At 46.5% G+C, this 17,958-nt stretch overlaps 1 protein-coding gene and 1 long non-coding RNA gene across 4 annotated transcripts in view; one reads left to right on the forward strand and one right to left on the reverse strand.

Annotated features, from left to right (window-relative positions):
* Positions 1-17,958, reverse strand: part of LOC146542772 (uncharacterized) — a 34,520-nt gene that overhangs the window by 8,869 nt on the left and 7,693 nt on the right. The window lies entirely within an intron of this gene.
* On the forward strand, positions 6,344-11,394 carry DRD2 (dopamine receptor D2). 3 transcript variants are annotated; one of them, NM_001303162.1, is given in 8 exon segments: positions 6,368-6,643; positions 8,743-8,852; positions 8,924-9,060; positions 9,214-9,404; positions 9,620-9,706; positions 9,708-9,710; positions 10,356-10,674; positions 11,201-11,394. In NM_001303162.1, coding segments are annotated over 8 exon segments (1,317 nt in total).

Below are 17,958 nucleotides of genomic sequence, written 5' to 3' on the forward strand. Positions count from 1 at the left end.
CAACCTGCTACCCAAGCTAAGGGCCAAATCCATCTGTAATAATGTCAGAATCTCCAGTGGGAAGAAAGTTGTGCCTGGCAGCAATAGAAGTTCCAAGAACTCACACCTCTGTGTCATAAGTAAGAGCTAAAAGGATCTGCTGTGTAGTGAATCTGTGCCCATGGGCCAAATTATTGAGTTAGGAGGGGGACACAAGAATGTAGCAGCAGTACAGCTGAATGTATGCTGCTGGTATAAGAGTAAAGAAGTGCTGGGCTTATCTGGAAAGCTGGGTGGGGACGTTTAGACAAACACTTGCCACAGTGCAGAGCAGGAACAACAGGGTCTCCCCGAGTCCTTCCCAGCACTGTGGCCATGACTGCTGCTTTGCAGAGCTCAGTTGCTCGACGCTGAGTGCCCACACTATGGCAGGAGATGGAAAGGATACATCCCGGACCACATATGTGTCCTTGCACTTCCAGTTCACTTGCAAAGCTGACAAAGGTTGGTGCTGGAAGTCAGGATTTAGGCAGAACAGTGGAGCCGATTTGGGTCAGGGATTAAATGATTAAAGATCATTAGGATTTGAAATTTGAGCAGTGCTGGCTGATCTCTACAGAGGAATACAGGGAGCCTCCCCACCTCCATGGGTTGCAGCCACCTCTGGTCCCCACTCACCACGAAGCACAGAGCATCCACTAAAAGAGACTTTGTGGAAAATAAAAGTCATGCACAGCTCAGGGCAAACCCCACCAAACCTGGGACATAGAGGGGGAAGTGAGAAAGGGAAGAGGAAAAAGGGCTGCTTTGCTTTCCTTTGGAATTTGCTTCTTTTGGCAAACATTTTTGCAAACAAGCTTAGTGATAGGAGTGGCAGTGAAAAGAGCAGCTGCTAAATGAATGTTAGATGGAATAAGTGGAAGGCAAATATTTGATATCCTCAATGTGAATTATTATTATTTACTTTTAATAAAGTATGGCTGAGGGCCTCAGTGCTAAGATGTCCTTGTGTTAGGTGCTGCATCCATGTTGAGAGCCCGACTGGAGGGAACATTGTATATTCAACTGAGGAATTAGCACAATCTATTTCTGCAATCAAATTAAGTTATACTCTTCAAATACCAAGCATCAAAACGTAGGGGGAACATTTGTCAGACCAAACCAAAGCATATTTTAAATCTTTCTACAGTTTCCACTTTTTAACCAGTACTAAAAAGTGAATCATAGACTCATGGAACGGCTCAGGTTGGAGGGGAGCTCAAAGCCCAGCCAGTGCCACCCCCGGCCATGGGCAGGGCTGCCCCACACCAGCTCAGGCTGCCCAGGGCCCCATCCCACCTGGCCTCGAGTGCCTGCAGGGATGGGGCACCACAGCTCTCTGGGCAGCCTGTATAAATATTTTGCTCAAATTTCAACTACTTTTATAGACAACTGCTGGGGATGGGAGGGAAAGGATTCAACCTCTTCATTTCCTGAGAAATAATATAATTAGCTCTACCAGTGATTAAAAAGTTATTTGCAGACATTGGTGGATGATCTCAAATACAGAACAAAATCTGAAAGATGGATTAGCAGCATCATAAGGCTGGGGAGCTATTCTATTAGTCAGAGGCTCTGCTCAGAGAGATCTAGCATTAGTTTACATATTAACGAATTAGGGAAAATGGTCTTTTGTACAAAACAGGATGTTAGGTCTACTGCAGTGCAATAGTTAATAAGGAATGTCTTCCTAGTAAGAAGGCCTGCCTTTGACAGCAGCCATCTTCATGTGAGAACACAGGAATGATGACACATATGATGCTCACCCTACCAATGCAGCATTCACTGTGGCCATTACAGATTTCAGGAGATCCTGAGGTGCAAAACATGGTTATTTCCACAATTGGCTTTTATGTGTGCCCAACAGAAGGATCCTTGATTTTAAGAAAGAAATTCTTCATCCTTAAACACTGAAAATAAGAAAGGGACAGACTCTTTAGTGGGTTCTGTGTGATAAGAGAAGGGGAAATGGCTTCAGACGACAAGAGGGGAGATTGAGAGTGGAGATGAGGCAGAAGGTTTGGCACTGAGGGCGGTGAGGCACTGGCACAGGTTGCCCAGAGAGGCGGTGGTGCCCCGTCCCTGCAGACAGCCCAGGTCAGGCTGTTGGGGCTGTGAGCACTGCTGGAGCTGTGGGTGTCCCTGTGCACTGCAGGGAGCGGCATCAGGCGGCCTTTGAGGATGTATTCCAACCCAAACCATTCTGTGATTCCATGGTCTGGCTGGAAGTCCAAGACTGAGAGCACACACAGTCAAAAACAATGTGAAAAACAGTCCTTATTTGCCCATCCTTTCCACCAGGCTGAGCACTGTTCAAGTGGGCTGTGTTTGAATCAGAATCACAGAATCACAGAATTGTGATTGTTTGGAGCAGCTCCAGCTTGCAAAATTCTTCATCTGCCAAATGCTGAACATGGTACAGCCTGCCTTGTACCCACGTCTTCTCCAGGACTGATAGGAACCAATGGCTCTGCACCAGCAGCCTGCCAGGCAGGAGCCAGAGCACCCTTTTCATTACATGGGTAAAGGCAATGAGGATGGTTTCTAGAAGGAGATTATTGCTGGAGGAAGCTATTTATACATCCTAGCAGTTTGGAAGGAAAACCACTGATCTGCAGCCTAAAGAGCCCTCCTGTCTTTCCTGCTAGGCACCTGCTAAGCCTTCTCTGAGCAGGACTGGCATCTCCAAGGGATGCTGGGTTGGCTGGGACCAATGCTGTGAGCTTGGAAACCTGATTGGGGTGTGAATAGTGCTGGGGGTTCCTCATCACTGAGGGAGAGGAGCTGGGGCTGCTGTGATTCTCCTCCCTGAGCTGCTGTTGGATCAGTAGCTCAGACACGGGGTTAGTGCAGAGCTCTGAGTGCTGCTGAGAAGCAAAACTCTGTGCATAGAAAATGTCATGCTTTGAATAACAGAGTGTTTGAACACCCCTAAAGGCCCTCACTCTAAAGGGGTCCCCTAGAGAAAGGGCACAGAGGAAGCTTTTCCTCAGGCTTTTACAAGAAGTTGATAGGGAGAACTGTTACATCTTATAGACGTGAAGGTTGTGCAACGTTGAAGTTAAAATTCAGTTCCAAAAAACCCAAATCTTTGTCTCTCATCTCTATATCTGGAGGTGCACAAGTAACTAAACTTGCTGCTTGCATAATCTTATTGCTGGAGAGAGAGAACCACTAAGAAATGCAATGAGAGAATATCCAGAGAAGGGCAACAAATCTGCTGAGGAGTCTGGGGCACAATGGGGTGTGATGAGGAGCAGCTGAGGGAGCTGGGATTGTTCAGTGTGGAGAAGAGGAGCTCAGGGGAAACTCACTGCTCTCTTCAAGTCCCTGACAGGAGGCTGTGGTGAGTTAGGAGTTGGTCTCTGCTTCCAGGTAACAGCAATAGAGTGAGAAGGAATGGCCTCAAATTGTACCAGGGAAGACTCAGAGTGGATATTAGGAAAAATTTCTTCTCCAAAAGAGTGGTCAGGCAGTGGCACAGCTGCACCAGAGAGGTGGTGGACTCACCATCCCTGCAGGTGTTTAAGAACCGTGGAGATGTGGCACTGAGGGACACGGTCAGTGGGCAACATTGGTGGAGGTGGACGGTTGGACTGGGTGGTCTTACAGATCTTTTCCAACCTCAGTGATTCTATGATGAGTAATTCAAGAGATTTTTCATCAGCACGAGCAGCAGCAGCAACAGCAGCAGCAGGTTCAGCCAAGTCCAAATTCACAATGTTTTCCTAATTCCTGACCTTGCCTCCTCCTCAGTGCCTGTGGACCCCATGCTCTGCAGCTCCCTGCTCCCTGCCTGCTGCCTTCCTTGCTCTCTGGGCCAGCAATTCACCACGCACAGCAGCTCAGGGCTAATATGCAAGGAACAACACAACTGCTCCAGGAGCTGCTTCCCCTCACACAGAGCTCCTGGACAGGGAAACAAAGCACCTCCTCCTCCTCTTCCTCCACCTCCCTCCTCCAGCACAACACCATAGCCCTTAATTGCGGTGCCTGCATTGTATTCTCGGTGGAGCCCAGTAAACAGCACCAGGAGACATCTGTAGGACAGAGAGGCTGTCAGTTTGACAGCTTTCCTGTGGCCCATCGATTCCACATCTTCTGAAGAAAATGACAATATTCAGGAAGGCGCTGTAGTGTACAAACATCACTTAGACATTGATTTCTGGGAAACAGAAATGCCTTTGGAGCAAATCTGTCTCTGAACACCTTTCCCACACAGCCTTGGGCCAGACTGGAGCTGCAAAGTGTGGGGAGGAACCAGGGCTGGCATTGGGCACAGGGCTATGACCTTGCTTCTCCATCCTGCCCTTGACCGCTCGGTAAATCTGCAGCTGGATTAGCTCAGGCACGCTAACAATCCGTGTGGGCTCCCAGCTGGAATTAAGGTGGCTTTGCCGCAGTTAATTCAGGATGGAATTTGTTCTGTTTCAGGGCTCTGCCCACACCTGCGTCCCACGGCCCTGCACAGGCAGACCTGGCTCTGTGCTGCCCTGGCAGCGGTGTGCAGAGCTCCGACCCCATTCCCACAAGTGCCCGCAGGCCCGTCCTCCCTCTCCCCTACATTTACGATCCCATCCCCCAGCTCCATGCAGCTATTTGGATAAAAGCACTGAAGACCCCTCCTTTCAGGGCAGTTTTCTGGGTGTTGCTCTGTCCTCTGCTGAGAAACCATCAGCAGTGAAGGACCATGAAGCACCGTCCTATTCCAGGCAGCACCAAGAGGCATTTCCCAGTTGGTCAGGGACACTGGTCCTCCCTTCCTGCTTGTGAACTGACACCAGACCTTCTTGACTTTCTCCTGAAATGAAAATACAGGAGAAGGATGGCGGTGCAGTTGGGTTTGCAACCATAAGCCAGTTTTATGCTTTTCCCCTTTTTTCCACCAGACTAAAAGCTGAAACAGACCAAAGCCATTACACTGAGTTACAAGAAGCACAAGGTCAGCTTATTACTCTGCTCTGGAAAATAACCTTGGTGTTCATCAATATGATGTGACTGTGCCTTGCACAAAATGGTCTTGGAAACAGCTGTGCAAGATGTGCTGGAAACAACAGCACTAACATGGGACATCGCTGTGCCTCTCAGGCAGGAACGTGATCGGGTGTGGGAAGGGCAGTGGGAGAAGGGAAGTGGGCTGGCCTCGAGCTGTTCTGTTCCCCAAACCAGAGCCCAGACTTTACCAAACCTCCTGGTGACCAAACACCCTTTCATGCCCATTCTTTTTCTGGGTTCTAGAATGAATCTGACCCATGGCTTTGTAATTTTGTGCAGTTATTGAGTTGGAAATGAACCGCAGTCAGAGCTCAGGCGCTGGAACAGTCAAGGAGCTGCACGTACCAAATCATTCAACTCCTTTTATACTTTCCAGATACTTTTCTATGTTCCTGCTTTATTTTTTTCCCCATCCTGCATTATATGCATGTTTCTGCCTTCTGTAGATAGCTTTGCATTATCAAAGGGCAACAGGAGAAAAGAAGAAATTGTCGCTGCATTTAGCATTGATTTTTCCCCCTTCACTCTGAGTCACATAAGCTAACATTTAATTAATTTCTGACACTTTGACAGTTTTTAAGAAGACATTTGTAGAGCTATCAAGTGCCGCTGATAGCACTGTCAGACAGACACTTTTTGAATTATCAGCTATTAAGGACCCATATGCAACAAATTTCCAGGGTTTATTATACAAATTGTTCTCTGAATGAAAAAAGCGCACAAAAGCTCAGTGAAACATAAAGAAACCATTGTTCCCAAGTGAATTTGATATTTGCAAATGTTTTGCTATTTTGATCACTTACGTGGTTTAATAAATCTAATTTGCTTTGTCTTTTAGTGAGAAAATTAAAGGGCCTTTTTTAAGGTCTGTTGAGAACGTGGCCGGATTTTCAAATCACAGTGGTCTTTATGGAGGTGAAGCTTGGCAAATATGAAATGGGTGATCTCAGGAAGTGCTGAGAAGTGAAACAAGGTCTGTTTCAAACCTGGAACCCCAAACAAGCAGCCAAAACCTCCAGCTGCTTTTAAACAGCTCTTTGACTGCAACCTCTGGCATGTCCCCTTTTCTTTATGTAATGACTGCAACTGATAGCCCAAACTGCAGAAATCTGGGGGAATTAACCCAAAATGGAAATGAACTTCCCAAATCCCTGCCCAGGTACCTGACCATCAGCTCAAGCTGTGCTCTGGATGTCCGTAGCACTCCTGTTCAGCAGCTATCTGCACATGGGAATTCAGAAGCAAGGCCGCGTACGCATGGTCATTTTGGTTTTATTTTACATGTCAACATTTGACTGTTTTCCCAACACCTTCTTTGTGCAGGGTGGAGCTGGGACCTGGCAAGTTCACCTTCATGGATCCCCTAAACCTCTCCTGGTACAACACCGGGGACAGGAACTGGAGCAAGCCGCTCAACGAGTCCAGTGCAGACCAGAAGCCTCAGTATAACTACTATGCCGTGCTGCTCACCCTCCTCATCTTCGTCATTGTGTTTGGCAACGTGCTGGTCTGCATGGCTGTGTCCAGGGAGAAAGCCCTGCAGACCACCACCAATTACCTGATCGTCAGCCTGGCGGTGGCGGATCTCCTGGTGGCCACACTGGTCATGCCCTGGGTGGTCTATCTGGAGGTAGGTGGCCCAGCTTTGCCTCCCAGTACTGAATGGTTCTGGTATAGGAGTACCAAGGGGGAAGGTTTAGCAGCTTGGACATCGGCTATCTCCAGACCTCCTGAACTTCCCCAGGAGTGTTATTAGGGAGAATGTCTTCCCAGAAAGAGTGGTCAGACATTGGAGCAGGCTGCCCAGGGAAGTGGTGGAGACACAATCACTGGAGGTGTTTGAGGAAAGGGTAGATGTAGTATGGAGGGACATGGTCAGTGGGCAGTGTTGGTGGCAGGTTGGACTGGATGATATTAGAGGTCTTTTCCAACCTTAATAATTCTATGATTCTATGTTTTAAATTTCCTAATAATCGAGTTATTCAATAGACAGACATGATAGTATATGACAGGTTTACTTGAAAATACGCTACTGTTCAGAAGTCTGAATTACCACCCAATTGCACTGAAAATCTGGCCTGTAAATCCAGGGATCAAGAGAGAAAGATCTCAAGTAAGTTTTCAAGACTGCACCAACAAACTGAACGTTCCCAAGCACAAGAATGATCCTGAAACAACATCATGGGTGTCACACTACAACTGCACCGAGCAGTAATCAGAAACCTATTCCTGAAGGACTAGAGTAGTAAGAAGAGCAAGCAGTTGTAGAAGTAGGTTGTAAATCCAGAGCTTTTATGTCACAATATATAAGAGAAGCAGACTCACAAGTGAGCTACTTGTCACATTACTGCCGTTAGCCTGTCGCTTCGGTACAAAAGAGCTCTATGCTTCTGCAGCACAGAGCCATACTTGAGTGGCACATTGTTTTAAGAGAGCCAAATACTCCCAAAATACTGTTTACCCGGCAGCAAAGGACTCTTGCATCAGTAAACAGCACAAAAGAATGAAATACATCTCTGGAGAAAAGAGTGGAGAAGCAGAAGCTTCCCCCTGCCCTTGGCTGGGATGGCTGCATTCCTCAAGCAGCCGAGAGCTGGGATGCTGGCGACCGACAGAGAAAGCATAAGACTGGAACTACACTGAATTTGCAATTCATTTTCAGGCATTTCATTAGGAGAGGAAATGATAAAACAGAGGCAAGCAGTGGAAGAAGCCATAATCAATCAGCTCGTTAAGTATTAATGCAAAGCAAAACAAATCCGCTGATGTGACATGGGCTGTCGAGAAGCCACAATACTAATTATCACTCCAGTTAATTACTGTTTGTGTGGCACTTTAAAAATGTAAAGCATTGTGCGTGTGCTGAAGCACATTAACATGACCACAGGCTGGATGTGACTGTAGTTAATGCCTCTGGGGTTAGTTTCACTCATCTATTGTATTTCTGTCTGACCACAGCGCTCATGCTGCGAGGAGCCCTGGCTCTCTTTGGGCCAGCCATGGGGATCGCAGTGTTTTCCACACACTCAAACCCATGATTTCAGGAACGTGACTTTGCACAGCCTTATATCTGACTGGGAACCTTTGCCTTCGGGCAAACTCTAGTTGAAGTTACTGATGTGACTTTGTCTCTTAAGAGATTTTTTAATCACTGAGTATTCATCTGTCACTCAAGCTTCAATGCAGTCATTCTTTCTTTTTCATGCTCCCTATGGTTATGTATGTCAGAGCAGAAATAACTGAAGAATAGTTATCTTATTCATTCTATTTTCAAATGCAGTAGGACTCTATTTTTATTAGAGGGAAATATACATTTTCCATCACATGCCAAATACAGTAGTCCTAATAATTGCTATTAAACTTAATTTTCAAAGTTCAGTTTCAACAGCGTAATACAGGAGAAAAAGTCTACTGGTAGCTAGAAGCGTTATCTCTCAGTCTTTGTCTTTATCACAAGTAACGTGTCAAAGGATTTTCACTCTGAATTAATTCACAAAAATTAATCCACATTAAATTTCTTCCCCGTTTTTATAAACAAAGACACAAAAGGAAGGATCCTTCTTCCCTGTTACGATCTTTGCCAGGTGTAATTAAATTTAAAGCATGTCTAATAAGAGCTACAAGTACAACTAGCGTTGCTTGGAATATACAATCAATGCCTGTCCTGTCAGACCCCTCCATAGCACTCCTAGCAGGGGATCTCCTGCACTGACTGCGTTCTCTCTGCAGGTGGTTGGGGAGTGGAGGTTCAGTCGGATCCACTGTGATATCTTCGTCACCCTCGATGTCATGATGTGCACCGCCAGTATCCTCAACCTCTGTGCCATCAGCATTGACAGGTGAGGGCTCTGCGGCGACAAACCCAGGGCAGCTCTTGCAGAGTAATGCAGGTCTGTGCCTCCCGCTGCAGGTACACGGCCGTAGCGATGCCAATGCTGTACAACACCCGCTACAGCTCCAAGCGCCGGGTCACCGTCATGATTGCCGTGGTCTGGGTGCTCTCATTTGCCATCTCCAGCCCAATCCTGTTTGGCCTCAACAAGGCAGGTGAGTTGTGCCACCTGCAGCTGGCTGTTGGCATCTACCTGGCTCTGCGAGGTAGAGTGCTCCTTCCACTCTGGGTGCTCTCAGATGGAGCAGGGGGATGTTGGTGCAGGTCCAACAGTGGGGTCAGCGAGCCCGAAACCTTCTGTCTTCCAGATGAGAGGGAGTGCATCATTGCCAATCCTGCCTTCGTCGTGTATTCCTCCGTTGTCTCCTTCTACGTCCCCTTCATCGTCACCCTGCTGGTGTACGTGCAGATCTACATGGTGCTCCGCAGGCGCAGGAAGCGCGTCACCACCAAGCGCAGCAGCCACGGCCTGGACTCGGACACGCATGCACCGCTGAAGGTAAACTCTGTGGCTTCCTTCCTTCACTAAAACCATGAGGGACTCTTGCCTCCATTGCTGCCTCTCCAGAGTAGTTCTCCATCTTAGCACCCTGGTCACATCGATTAATTTCTGCTTCATGCCCTGTGCTTGTGTTTCCACGTGCCTCCCCTACCAGCAACCCTTCCTAATTACTATCTGCTTGTGTAACCTATGAGCCGGTGCTTGCCCCTTAGGACAAATGCACTCATCCAGAAGACGTGAAGCTCTGCACAGTTATTGTGAAGTCCAATGGGAGTTTCCAAGTTAATAAGCGCAAAGTGGTGAGTGTTAAAGAGAAGTGGTAGTTTTTCAGAGCGTTCAGCTTTCCCCTTTTCTCCCTTCTCAGGGCTCAAAATGAATTTATGCAGTGTGGGAGAAAAATAAGCTAAGAGCAAAGGTTACCATTCAATCTCAAAATTTAAATATTCTTCCTGTTCCTTAGCGTGAAGCAGCGGGTTTAACACCACAGAGCTCAAAAAGCCAGACTAAGATCACCTAAAGAGCAGCTATAAAAGCCATGACATTTTAACAATTTTTGTCTCTTTGATTTTCTTCTCCTCTCTATTATTTACTTTAAGTCTTGGACTGCATTGGCTGTGTTGGGTTTTGTAGATTTTGTTTTTATTTACACTGTTAAAACTCAAATCAAATATATGGGGAGGGAAGACAGTGTCTCTCCCATCTCTTAACCTCCTTGTGCAATAAAGGAGCAAGAGTCATTTCCTGCAGTTCTGTCAAACCCATCTACCCAAATGTATTCTCACGTGTAAACAACTTCTAGACCTTTCTCCAAGGCTCTCCCAAAAAGCAGGGAGGGAGAAGAGGTGTTGATTGTTCTTCAGCATCATCCAGCTTCACTGTAAGAAACGTTCATCGCTCCTCCCTGTATATTTACCTGCCTTATGATGTGGGCATTTGCTTCTCACCCAGGAGGCGGAAAGTCACATAGAGATGGAAATGGAGATGGTGTCCAGTACCAGTCCCCCTGAGAGAACCATTGCCAAGGCAGCAGCACCAAGCAACCACCAGCTGGTTGTGCCCGTTGCCTCAAGCCGGTGCACCTTGGACAGCCCTGGGAAAGTAGAGAAGAATGGACATGCCAAAGAAAATCTGCACACAGCCAAGGTCTTTGAGATCCAGTCCATGCCTAATGGCAAGACGAGGAGCACTCTTCTCAAGGCTATGAACAGGAGGAAACTCTCACAGCAGAAGGAGAAGAAAGCCACCCAGATGCTAGCCATTGTACTTGGTGAGAGCGCATATTGGCTTCACCCTGTATTCCTCAAGACAGGCAACAGCTACTCAGGGTTAAGGCACCCAGGCTGAATGCTTGACACAGGCTGTTTTCCCAGGTCCCTAAAGGAACAGTTCCATTCAGTACATCAGAAATGTGTTTGTGTAAACAGGCAGCAGGCTTCAAGTAGGAAGGCTGCATCCCTGCAGCCAGGAATGTGGCACGGGGCTGTAAGAAGGCTCAGGAAGCCGTCCTGCTGTCCAGTGTTTGCAGTGCCAAAAGACAGGGGCAAGAAATCTCATATGCTTTCTAATACAGCTTATAGCACAAGAGGCAGCATAGTTCAGTAAGAAACCGGTGCCCCTGAAGGGCAGAGGTTTTGATGTAGCCTGTCTATTTACAGCAGCAAAAAATTTCTTTACCACTTGGTTACTTAGGATATAGTCAGAGACATAGCAACAAACAGAAGGTTTACTGTTCTCCATCTCAGAAATTTTCCAGTTTTTGGCAATCAAGATCTGTCTCTTTCCTTTCCCCCCAGGTGTTTTCATCATCTGCTGGCTCCCATTCTTCATCACTCACATCTTGAACATGCACTGCGATTGCAACATCCCCCCAGCAATGTACAGCGCCTTTACGTGGCTTGGATATGTCAACAGTGCTGTCAATCCAATTATTTACACCACCTTCAATATTGAATTTCGCAAGGCTTTCATGAAGATCCTCCACTGTTAAAAGTAAAAACATTAACCACAATTTTACGAATGAGAAAAAGAAACCAATGCCATTCACGCGCACAAACAGGCAGCCATGAAGAGATCTTGAGCTCTTGTGCTGGACATGAGGAGCGCAGTGCGATGGAGTGCCGTGCCCACACACCTCTTGGCAGGGACATCATGGGGACCTTCATGCTGAGGTTCTCCCACTCCTTGGGGCGACCTTTGGGCTCCGGGACATCCATCCCAGGGGCATGTCTAAGAGTTACTCTCACACTGTGTTTGAAGTGGAAGCAAAAATCGAGACACACTCGCTTGATTCTTGCCTGTGGCCATCTAACCTTGAGTGCATTAAACACAGACACTCGCAGAGCCGCGTGCAGGCAGTGATGAGTCACTGCTGCTGGCTCGTGCATGGAGTCACCGATACGATTCTCACCAAAGACAAGAGCATCTTTTCTGCTTTGCAATAGGAGCCAGACAGAGCTTGCAGAAACTCCGTACAATATCTTTGCCTTCACCTTCAGCTGACTTACCCAGTATCAAACTGTTGCAGCTCCGAGGGAAAACACACACACGAATTTAAGAGGTCCCCGGGTGGGTTAGGAAGTCTCTGCCACCTACAGATCCAACCCCTGCAACGAGCAGTGGGCAGAAGGAGAAGGGGGAGCATAAGTCTCATGCAGGACCACTACATCAATGTAAATACGAGTAAATAGGATGAATTGAACAGAAGCCCAAGCCAAAAAATAAAAGGAGAGAGAAATTAAAGAAGTGACACTGTGTACTGCAAAGTATGCACTCGCACCAAACAAGACACCAACCATCACTGATTCTCAGCCAGCCCAGCAGCAATTTCTACCCACCAGCATTTCATTTCCAGACTCTCCCAAGAAGTTAAAGCCAGGTGAGGAGTGGTAGCATGATGAATGTAGAGACATGAAGACTGTGCCAGGAGAGGCTGTGCATCTGGGGCCACATCCATTTCAGAAGTGAACTTGGACAGGACAAGTTAGGTCCAGTTCTTCCCACCTAACTTTAAGGCACCATAAAGCCAAGGATCACCTCAGATATGGTTTACCTATGTTTCTTAACAGAGAGTGTGTAACACGTGCCTACTACAAATTAATAGCAAATGAGATTGAGACTGTGAATTTTGGAAAAAAAAGCCAGAATAAAAGCCCAAGAATGTCCCTAGCTAGACCTGCTCTGTGTCCAGGTGGGACTCTGGATGGGTCCGGATGTTTCCAGCATCCCTCACCCTCTGCTATGTTTCATGGTTTAAAACAAATGGAAATCCCTAACAGCATAATGTCACCATGATGACTCTGGCATTGCCAAATCCACTTGATGCTTATCATACTCAGTTCACAATATATTTTGTAATATCTCTGTAAATAAAATACAGTAAGATGAATAAAATGACATGGAAACAGGTCTGGCTAAAAACTGATGTAGGCTCTGGAGAGCTTCATGATGACAATAGCCATATGCAGAGGCAGGCTCCCTCATTCCAATTACCCACTGTTTCCTGAAGATGTTAAAGCAATCCAGAGAGCAATATAATCCCCTTTTTCTCTATGCAGTTTGTGGAATATCCACTCAGTTTCTGCTTTAGATCAGACAAAGACCGCTGCCAAGCAGCGCTTCTTTTATTATGTGTTTCCCTATATAGTTAACAAAGTGTTTTCCCATGGGATGGGCTGCATAGGCTGTATGTGTTCCAGCTGTACATCAAGGAGAGACTGTGTCAGGTGGCTGTAACACATGCTCTCAGTCGTCTTCTGAAACCAAGGCAGGAGTCCCACCTTGATCCGAAGCTTTCCCATCTAATCCTCTGTTCCTGGAAGAAGCTGATAACCAGTGTTATTAGTATTTTGCCCATGGGCTTTTATAACATTTGAACATGGCTCTTCAAGGTCTGGTCACAGCTATAAATTTAAATTACAGATGCCTGAATGTGTGACTCAAGAGGTCTCAGGCACAGAAGCTGGAGAAGTTTCAACCAGGTATGTGCATGCAGTGATGGGAATCAATTCAGACTGGTCTTAATTAAAAGATTCAAAGAATCATTGAATGAGGAAAAAAACATTGATAAGCCAATGCTTATTTTTCTATCACATTTACAAAAGCAGAAATGTGCCATTTGACTCTGTGAATTCCCAGGTGAGGAGCTGAATCAAAACAGAAAATAATATGCATGTACACCAAAAAACAAACAAACAAACAAACAAAAACAAAACAAACAAAAAAAACCCAAACAATTAAAGCATTTGGAAGTCGCTACAGGTGATATTTCCTCCTTACTAACGCTTGGTGTGGGCCCTGAAAATTACCCAAATGTGGATAAAATATCAACCTTGTGCCATAACTTTACCTTCTGTTCAGTGTTAACTCAGGATGGGACAAAACCACCATCTGTACTTGCTTTCTGAATCCAGCTCAACACATCCAATTTTAGGTTCATCTGGTGATGAACAGCTCTTCCAAAACACCATGGGGAGAAAGAAGTTCTCAGAAGGAGTCTGTGTTCTTCATAAATTTGCTAGTTAGGGTAAAGAAGGATGGGTATATTTTCATAGAGATTATGTATTTTTTGAAAAAGAATTACCCACAACCCATCATCATGGGTAGGCCTCATTGAGGCCTTCCAGTACTCGAAGGGAGTTTACAAGCAGGAAGGGAATGACTTTTCACATGGGCTGATGGTGACAGGACATGGGACTATAAAAGAGGGGAGATCTAGATTGGATTAGGAAGCAATCCTGTTGTCAGAGGGCGGTGAGGCGCTGGCACTGCTGCCCAGAGAGCTGTGGTGCCCCATCCCTGCAGGCACTCGAGGCCAGGTGGGATGGGGCCCTGGGCAGCCTGAGCTGGTGGGGGGCAGCCCTGCCCATGGCCGGGGGTGGCACTGGCTGGGCTTTGTGCTCCCCTCCAACCTGAGCATTTCTGTGATGACCATTAATCCCAGTGAGGTTTTAAGCCACCTGCTCCTAACACTCTGGACTCAGAGGTGTTCTATGGGAATATCTGTATCTCCGCTGTCCTTGGGAAGGCAGCAATGCCATGTCTGCACATCTCCTCTGTGGCAGGTTTGCCTTTCCCAAAAGTACCCACTCTTAGCGAACAAGCTATAGCACTTCCCGTGTACGAACCAAGCCTCCAGAGCTCTGTGAGAAGATGAGAGCTCATCACCTGTGGCTTTACACAGAATGAACAATTGCTAAGAGCAAGGGCAGCCTGCACTGGCACAGCACCTGGCATGGCGACATCCAGCCCTGGGCTGGGCAGCTCCTCACAGCAATAAGGCAGCTACAGTGCACGGAGCAATGAGGTCTCTTGACTCAGACCTGGGCACAATATTGAACACAATATGAGAAAGGTTTCTTTCTCTGCTGCAAGGCGAAATCTGCTCAGAAACACTTGTTACAACCCTTTGCTGCAGTCCCTATTTTGTGATTCAGTATTTGTGTTTGAAGCTTGAGTTCTGCTTATGGAGTCTTCCCATTCCTGCATTTCCGTGGCTCACGGCCCCATGCTGTGGTGTAGCAAAGCAGCTGGGGGACCTCCTGCCTGCGCTGATGCTTCCCTGCCTGCTCCCACTGCAGCTATGGGTCTGTTGATCCTCCTGACCAGCTTATTGAATCTTGCTGAAAGAAAAAGGAGAGCAGAAAAAAAAAACAACAAAAAAAACAAAAAGCCACTACCTCTGTGGTGAACATCTCCAGTGAAAACACGGCTCATGGAGAGTCAGGAATGTACATTACCTATCACCAGTACATGTGACGGCAACAAATGTCCTCACCCAGCACTGTAATTAAAGAGAGACTTGCAGAAGCTACTCTGATGTCATCTGCTTGTTTCATTCTTTTACCAGAAGCTGTGACAAAGCTGCTTTGCTGTAATGGGTCAGTCCGATTATATCATACACCATACAGACACAGCAGGAAAGGATGGGCTGTAGGTGAGACCTTGTATTTTTTCTGACTTGCTTTGCAAATCAGTCGCATTTCTTCTTTCTCCTTTATCTCAGTTTTTGTCCAGGAATCCCAACTTTTGTCTAGACAAAGCCTCAGATGTGGGAAAGAAAGCGTGCACAGAGACCCAGGCAGAAAAAGCTCTTAAATCTCCCCATGTCTCTTCTGGTCTAGACAGAGGCAGACAGGGGAGGGAGGGATGACAAACAGCCGGGCGCAGTCGCACTGGTACTGCTGGCACAGCAGCCGCCTGCACTGACTTCATGGCTCTGCTCAGCCCAGCCTGCAGCAGCACAGGCTGAAGGCGGTGATTGAAAGGCCCCGCTCTCACCAGGACACCATTCATCTGCCTGGCCTGCATGAGTCGTGAAAACAGACAAATGAGCCAAACTCATCCACCAACCTGCCACCAGTTTGGTGTGCAGCAATAAACAGTTCTGCGGAATGAACAGATTCTCAGTCTCCTCACGAAGAAAACACACACGAGCTGTCAGAGCACTACGGCACTGCAGGCAATCTGTGTAGGTACAATATTTTTAGCACTATAGCTATGTAGGAATGCAAATGCCTAGAAAACCTAATTCTGGACTTCACTGCTCTGAGCCCACCCGAGGAGAGAATTCCCACCACCAGCAGCACTACTGAGGACAAAGGAAGGGCTCACGGGGAGCTTTTCTCCTCCTGCCTTTCTCTTGTCTTATGCTAGAGACTGCTAGAATGTGCGAGAGATGTTCATTTAGGAACATTCACACTTGTGCTGTGCTTATGCCACACTGTTTCCTCGTGCCAGCTGCTGAGATATTTGACACTAATGCAAGAATCAATCCAATAGACGCACACAAACCTCAGCCAGGCTCAGCACAACAGCAAGACCTCAGCCTCAGCCTTGGCTGCCACACCACTGGGGTTCTCTCCAGGATTAGCTTTCATTATACAACAAAACAACCACAAAAAACCCAGCAGCCGTTCCTGCTGCCAGGGTAGAGCTACCACAGGGTAGGGTAGAGCTAACACTGCCAGGGTAGAGCTAACACGGAATTCCACTTGATGGCGTTTTGCTCCTTGGCATGAACCAAAGGCCTCAGTCTACTCAGTCTTGAGTCAAAACAGGGCAAAAAGATAATTTCTACATTGAAGCTTTCAATTTACAAAGTGAAAAGCATTTCCAAAGCTATTAAGTTCAACTCAGACAATGTCCCCATTCTAACCCAACGAAGTAAAAGAGATTCCAGGAAGAAGCAGCAGGATATACACACAGCAGAAAAATGAATACCAGTTGTACCTGTTAAATTAACTCATTCTCTGTAATCAAGGCTTTAATAATTAAAACAGGTCCCTCAACTCACATCTTTCTGAGGATACCAGACTGTCTGTTTCATAAATAGCTTTTGACTCATAAATAACAACTTCATTCACCAAAGGAAGAGCGGTGATGATGGACTAAATATAATTAAGGTATAATGAATAATTAACAGACCTAGAAATTACTTTAAAGAGACTTAAAAAGCAGAAGTAAACAAACCTCAGTTGGGAGAAAATGGGGCCATAGCTTCAGGCTTTGTAACTGCACCAAGTATTTGCTACTAGCCGTTCATTTAGCAATGCAGCCATGAGGCTGGTTTTGCAGACCACAAGGAACCACAAAATTAATGTTTGCAAGAAATTTAATCTTGTCTGCAAATACTAACAGTGACAAAGGAGCTGACAACTGAGAGAATCTCTGCAGATCTCATAAGCTCTGTCAAACCATAAGCTGCAAAATGTACAGGGGTACAGAGAGAAACATGGGATGTGATGAGAACAAGATGGGTTATGACACCAAAACAAAACTGGTGATTTTGCACATAGGCTGCAGAATGCAAGTCTAACAACTTGGCTGGCTGAAGGCAGGGACACTGAGAAATGCACTTATTCATCTGTAGCACAGCACATATTCCCTCTTGTCCCCTATCAGACAAGAGAGGACGGCCTCAAGTTGTGCCAGGGGAGGCTCAGATTGAACATCTGGAAGAATTTCTTCTCCAAAAGTGTGGTCATTGGCACAGGCTGCTCAGGGAAATACTGGAATCTCTGAAAGTGTTCCAGAACCACGGAGATGTGGCACTGAGGGATGTGGTCAGTGGGCCATATTGGTGGCAGGTGGATGTTTGGACTGGGTGATCTCAGAGGTCTTTTCCAACCTGAACAACGCTTATTCTATGCACTGTTTTGTTATAAAGGATGTTACAAGTCCAGAACAACGGGGATCCAGCTCCTGCAGTACATATGAAGGCTGGAGTCTAGATGAGAAAGTCACACCAAATTAACCTGGGGACGGAGATTTATGACTGAATTATTGAGGCTTGGCAATTTACTGTGCTATGGTAATTGAGTTTGGGCATGTTCTCAGCTGGTGGCAGACATGCAGTAAACTGCTCTGGGCTACACTTTCATTATGCTTGCAGTAACTCCCTTAGCTTGCACTTGCTATGGGTTAGGACTGTGTTGCACAGTATCACTGCTGCTGTTACCTGCTTGGCCCTTGAGCCCACTTAACCAACCCTTCAGCAATATGAGTTGCTCTGACATCCTGAACATCTTGTTAACATGAAGACACTACTTTTGCA

The sequence above is a fragment of the Meleagris gallopavo genome, chromosome 26 (assembly GCF_905368555.1).
Source record: "Meleagris gallopavo chromosome 26, MGAL_WU_HG_1.1, whole genome shotgun sequence".
In the NCBI taxonomy this organism is placed as follows: domain Eukaryota; kingdom Metazoa; phylum Chordata; class Aves; order Galliformes; family Phasianidae; genus Meleagris; species Meleagris gallopavo.

Bases quoted from the DNA above. Each gene is read 5' to 3' on its own strand.
- DRD2 (XM_085209039.1), top strand. From the start codon at position 6,368: ATGGATCCCCTAAACCTCTCCTGGTACAACACCGGGGACAGGAACTGG. The intron at 6,644-8,742 runs GTAGGTGGCCCA...TTCTCTCTGCAG, and splicing joins CCTGGGTGGTCTATCTGGAG to GTGGTTGGGGAGTGGAGGTT. The intron at 10,675-11,200 runs GTGAGAGCGCAT...CTTTCCCCCCAG, and splicing joins GATGCTAGCCATTGTACTTG to GTGTTTTCATCATCTGCTGG.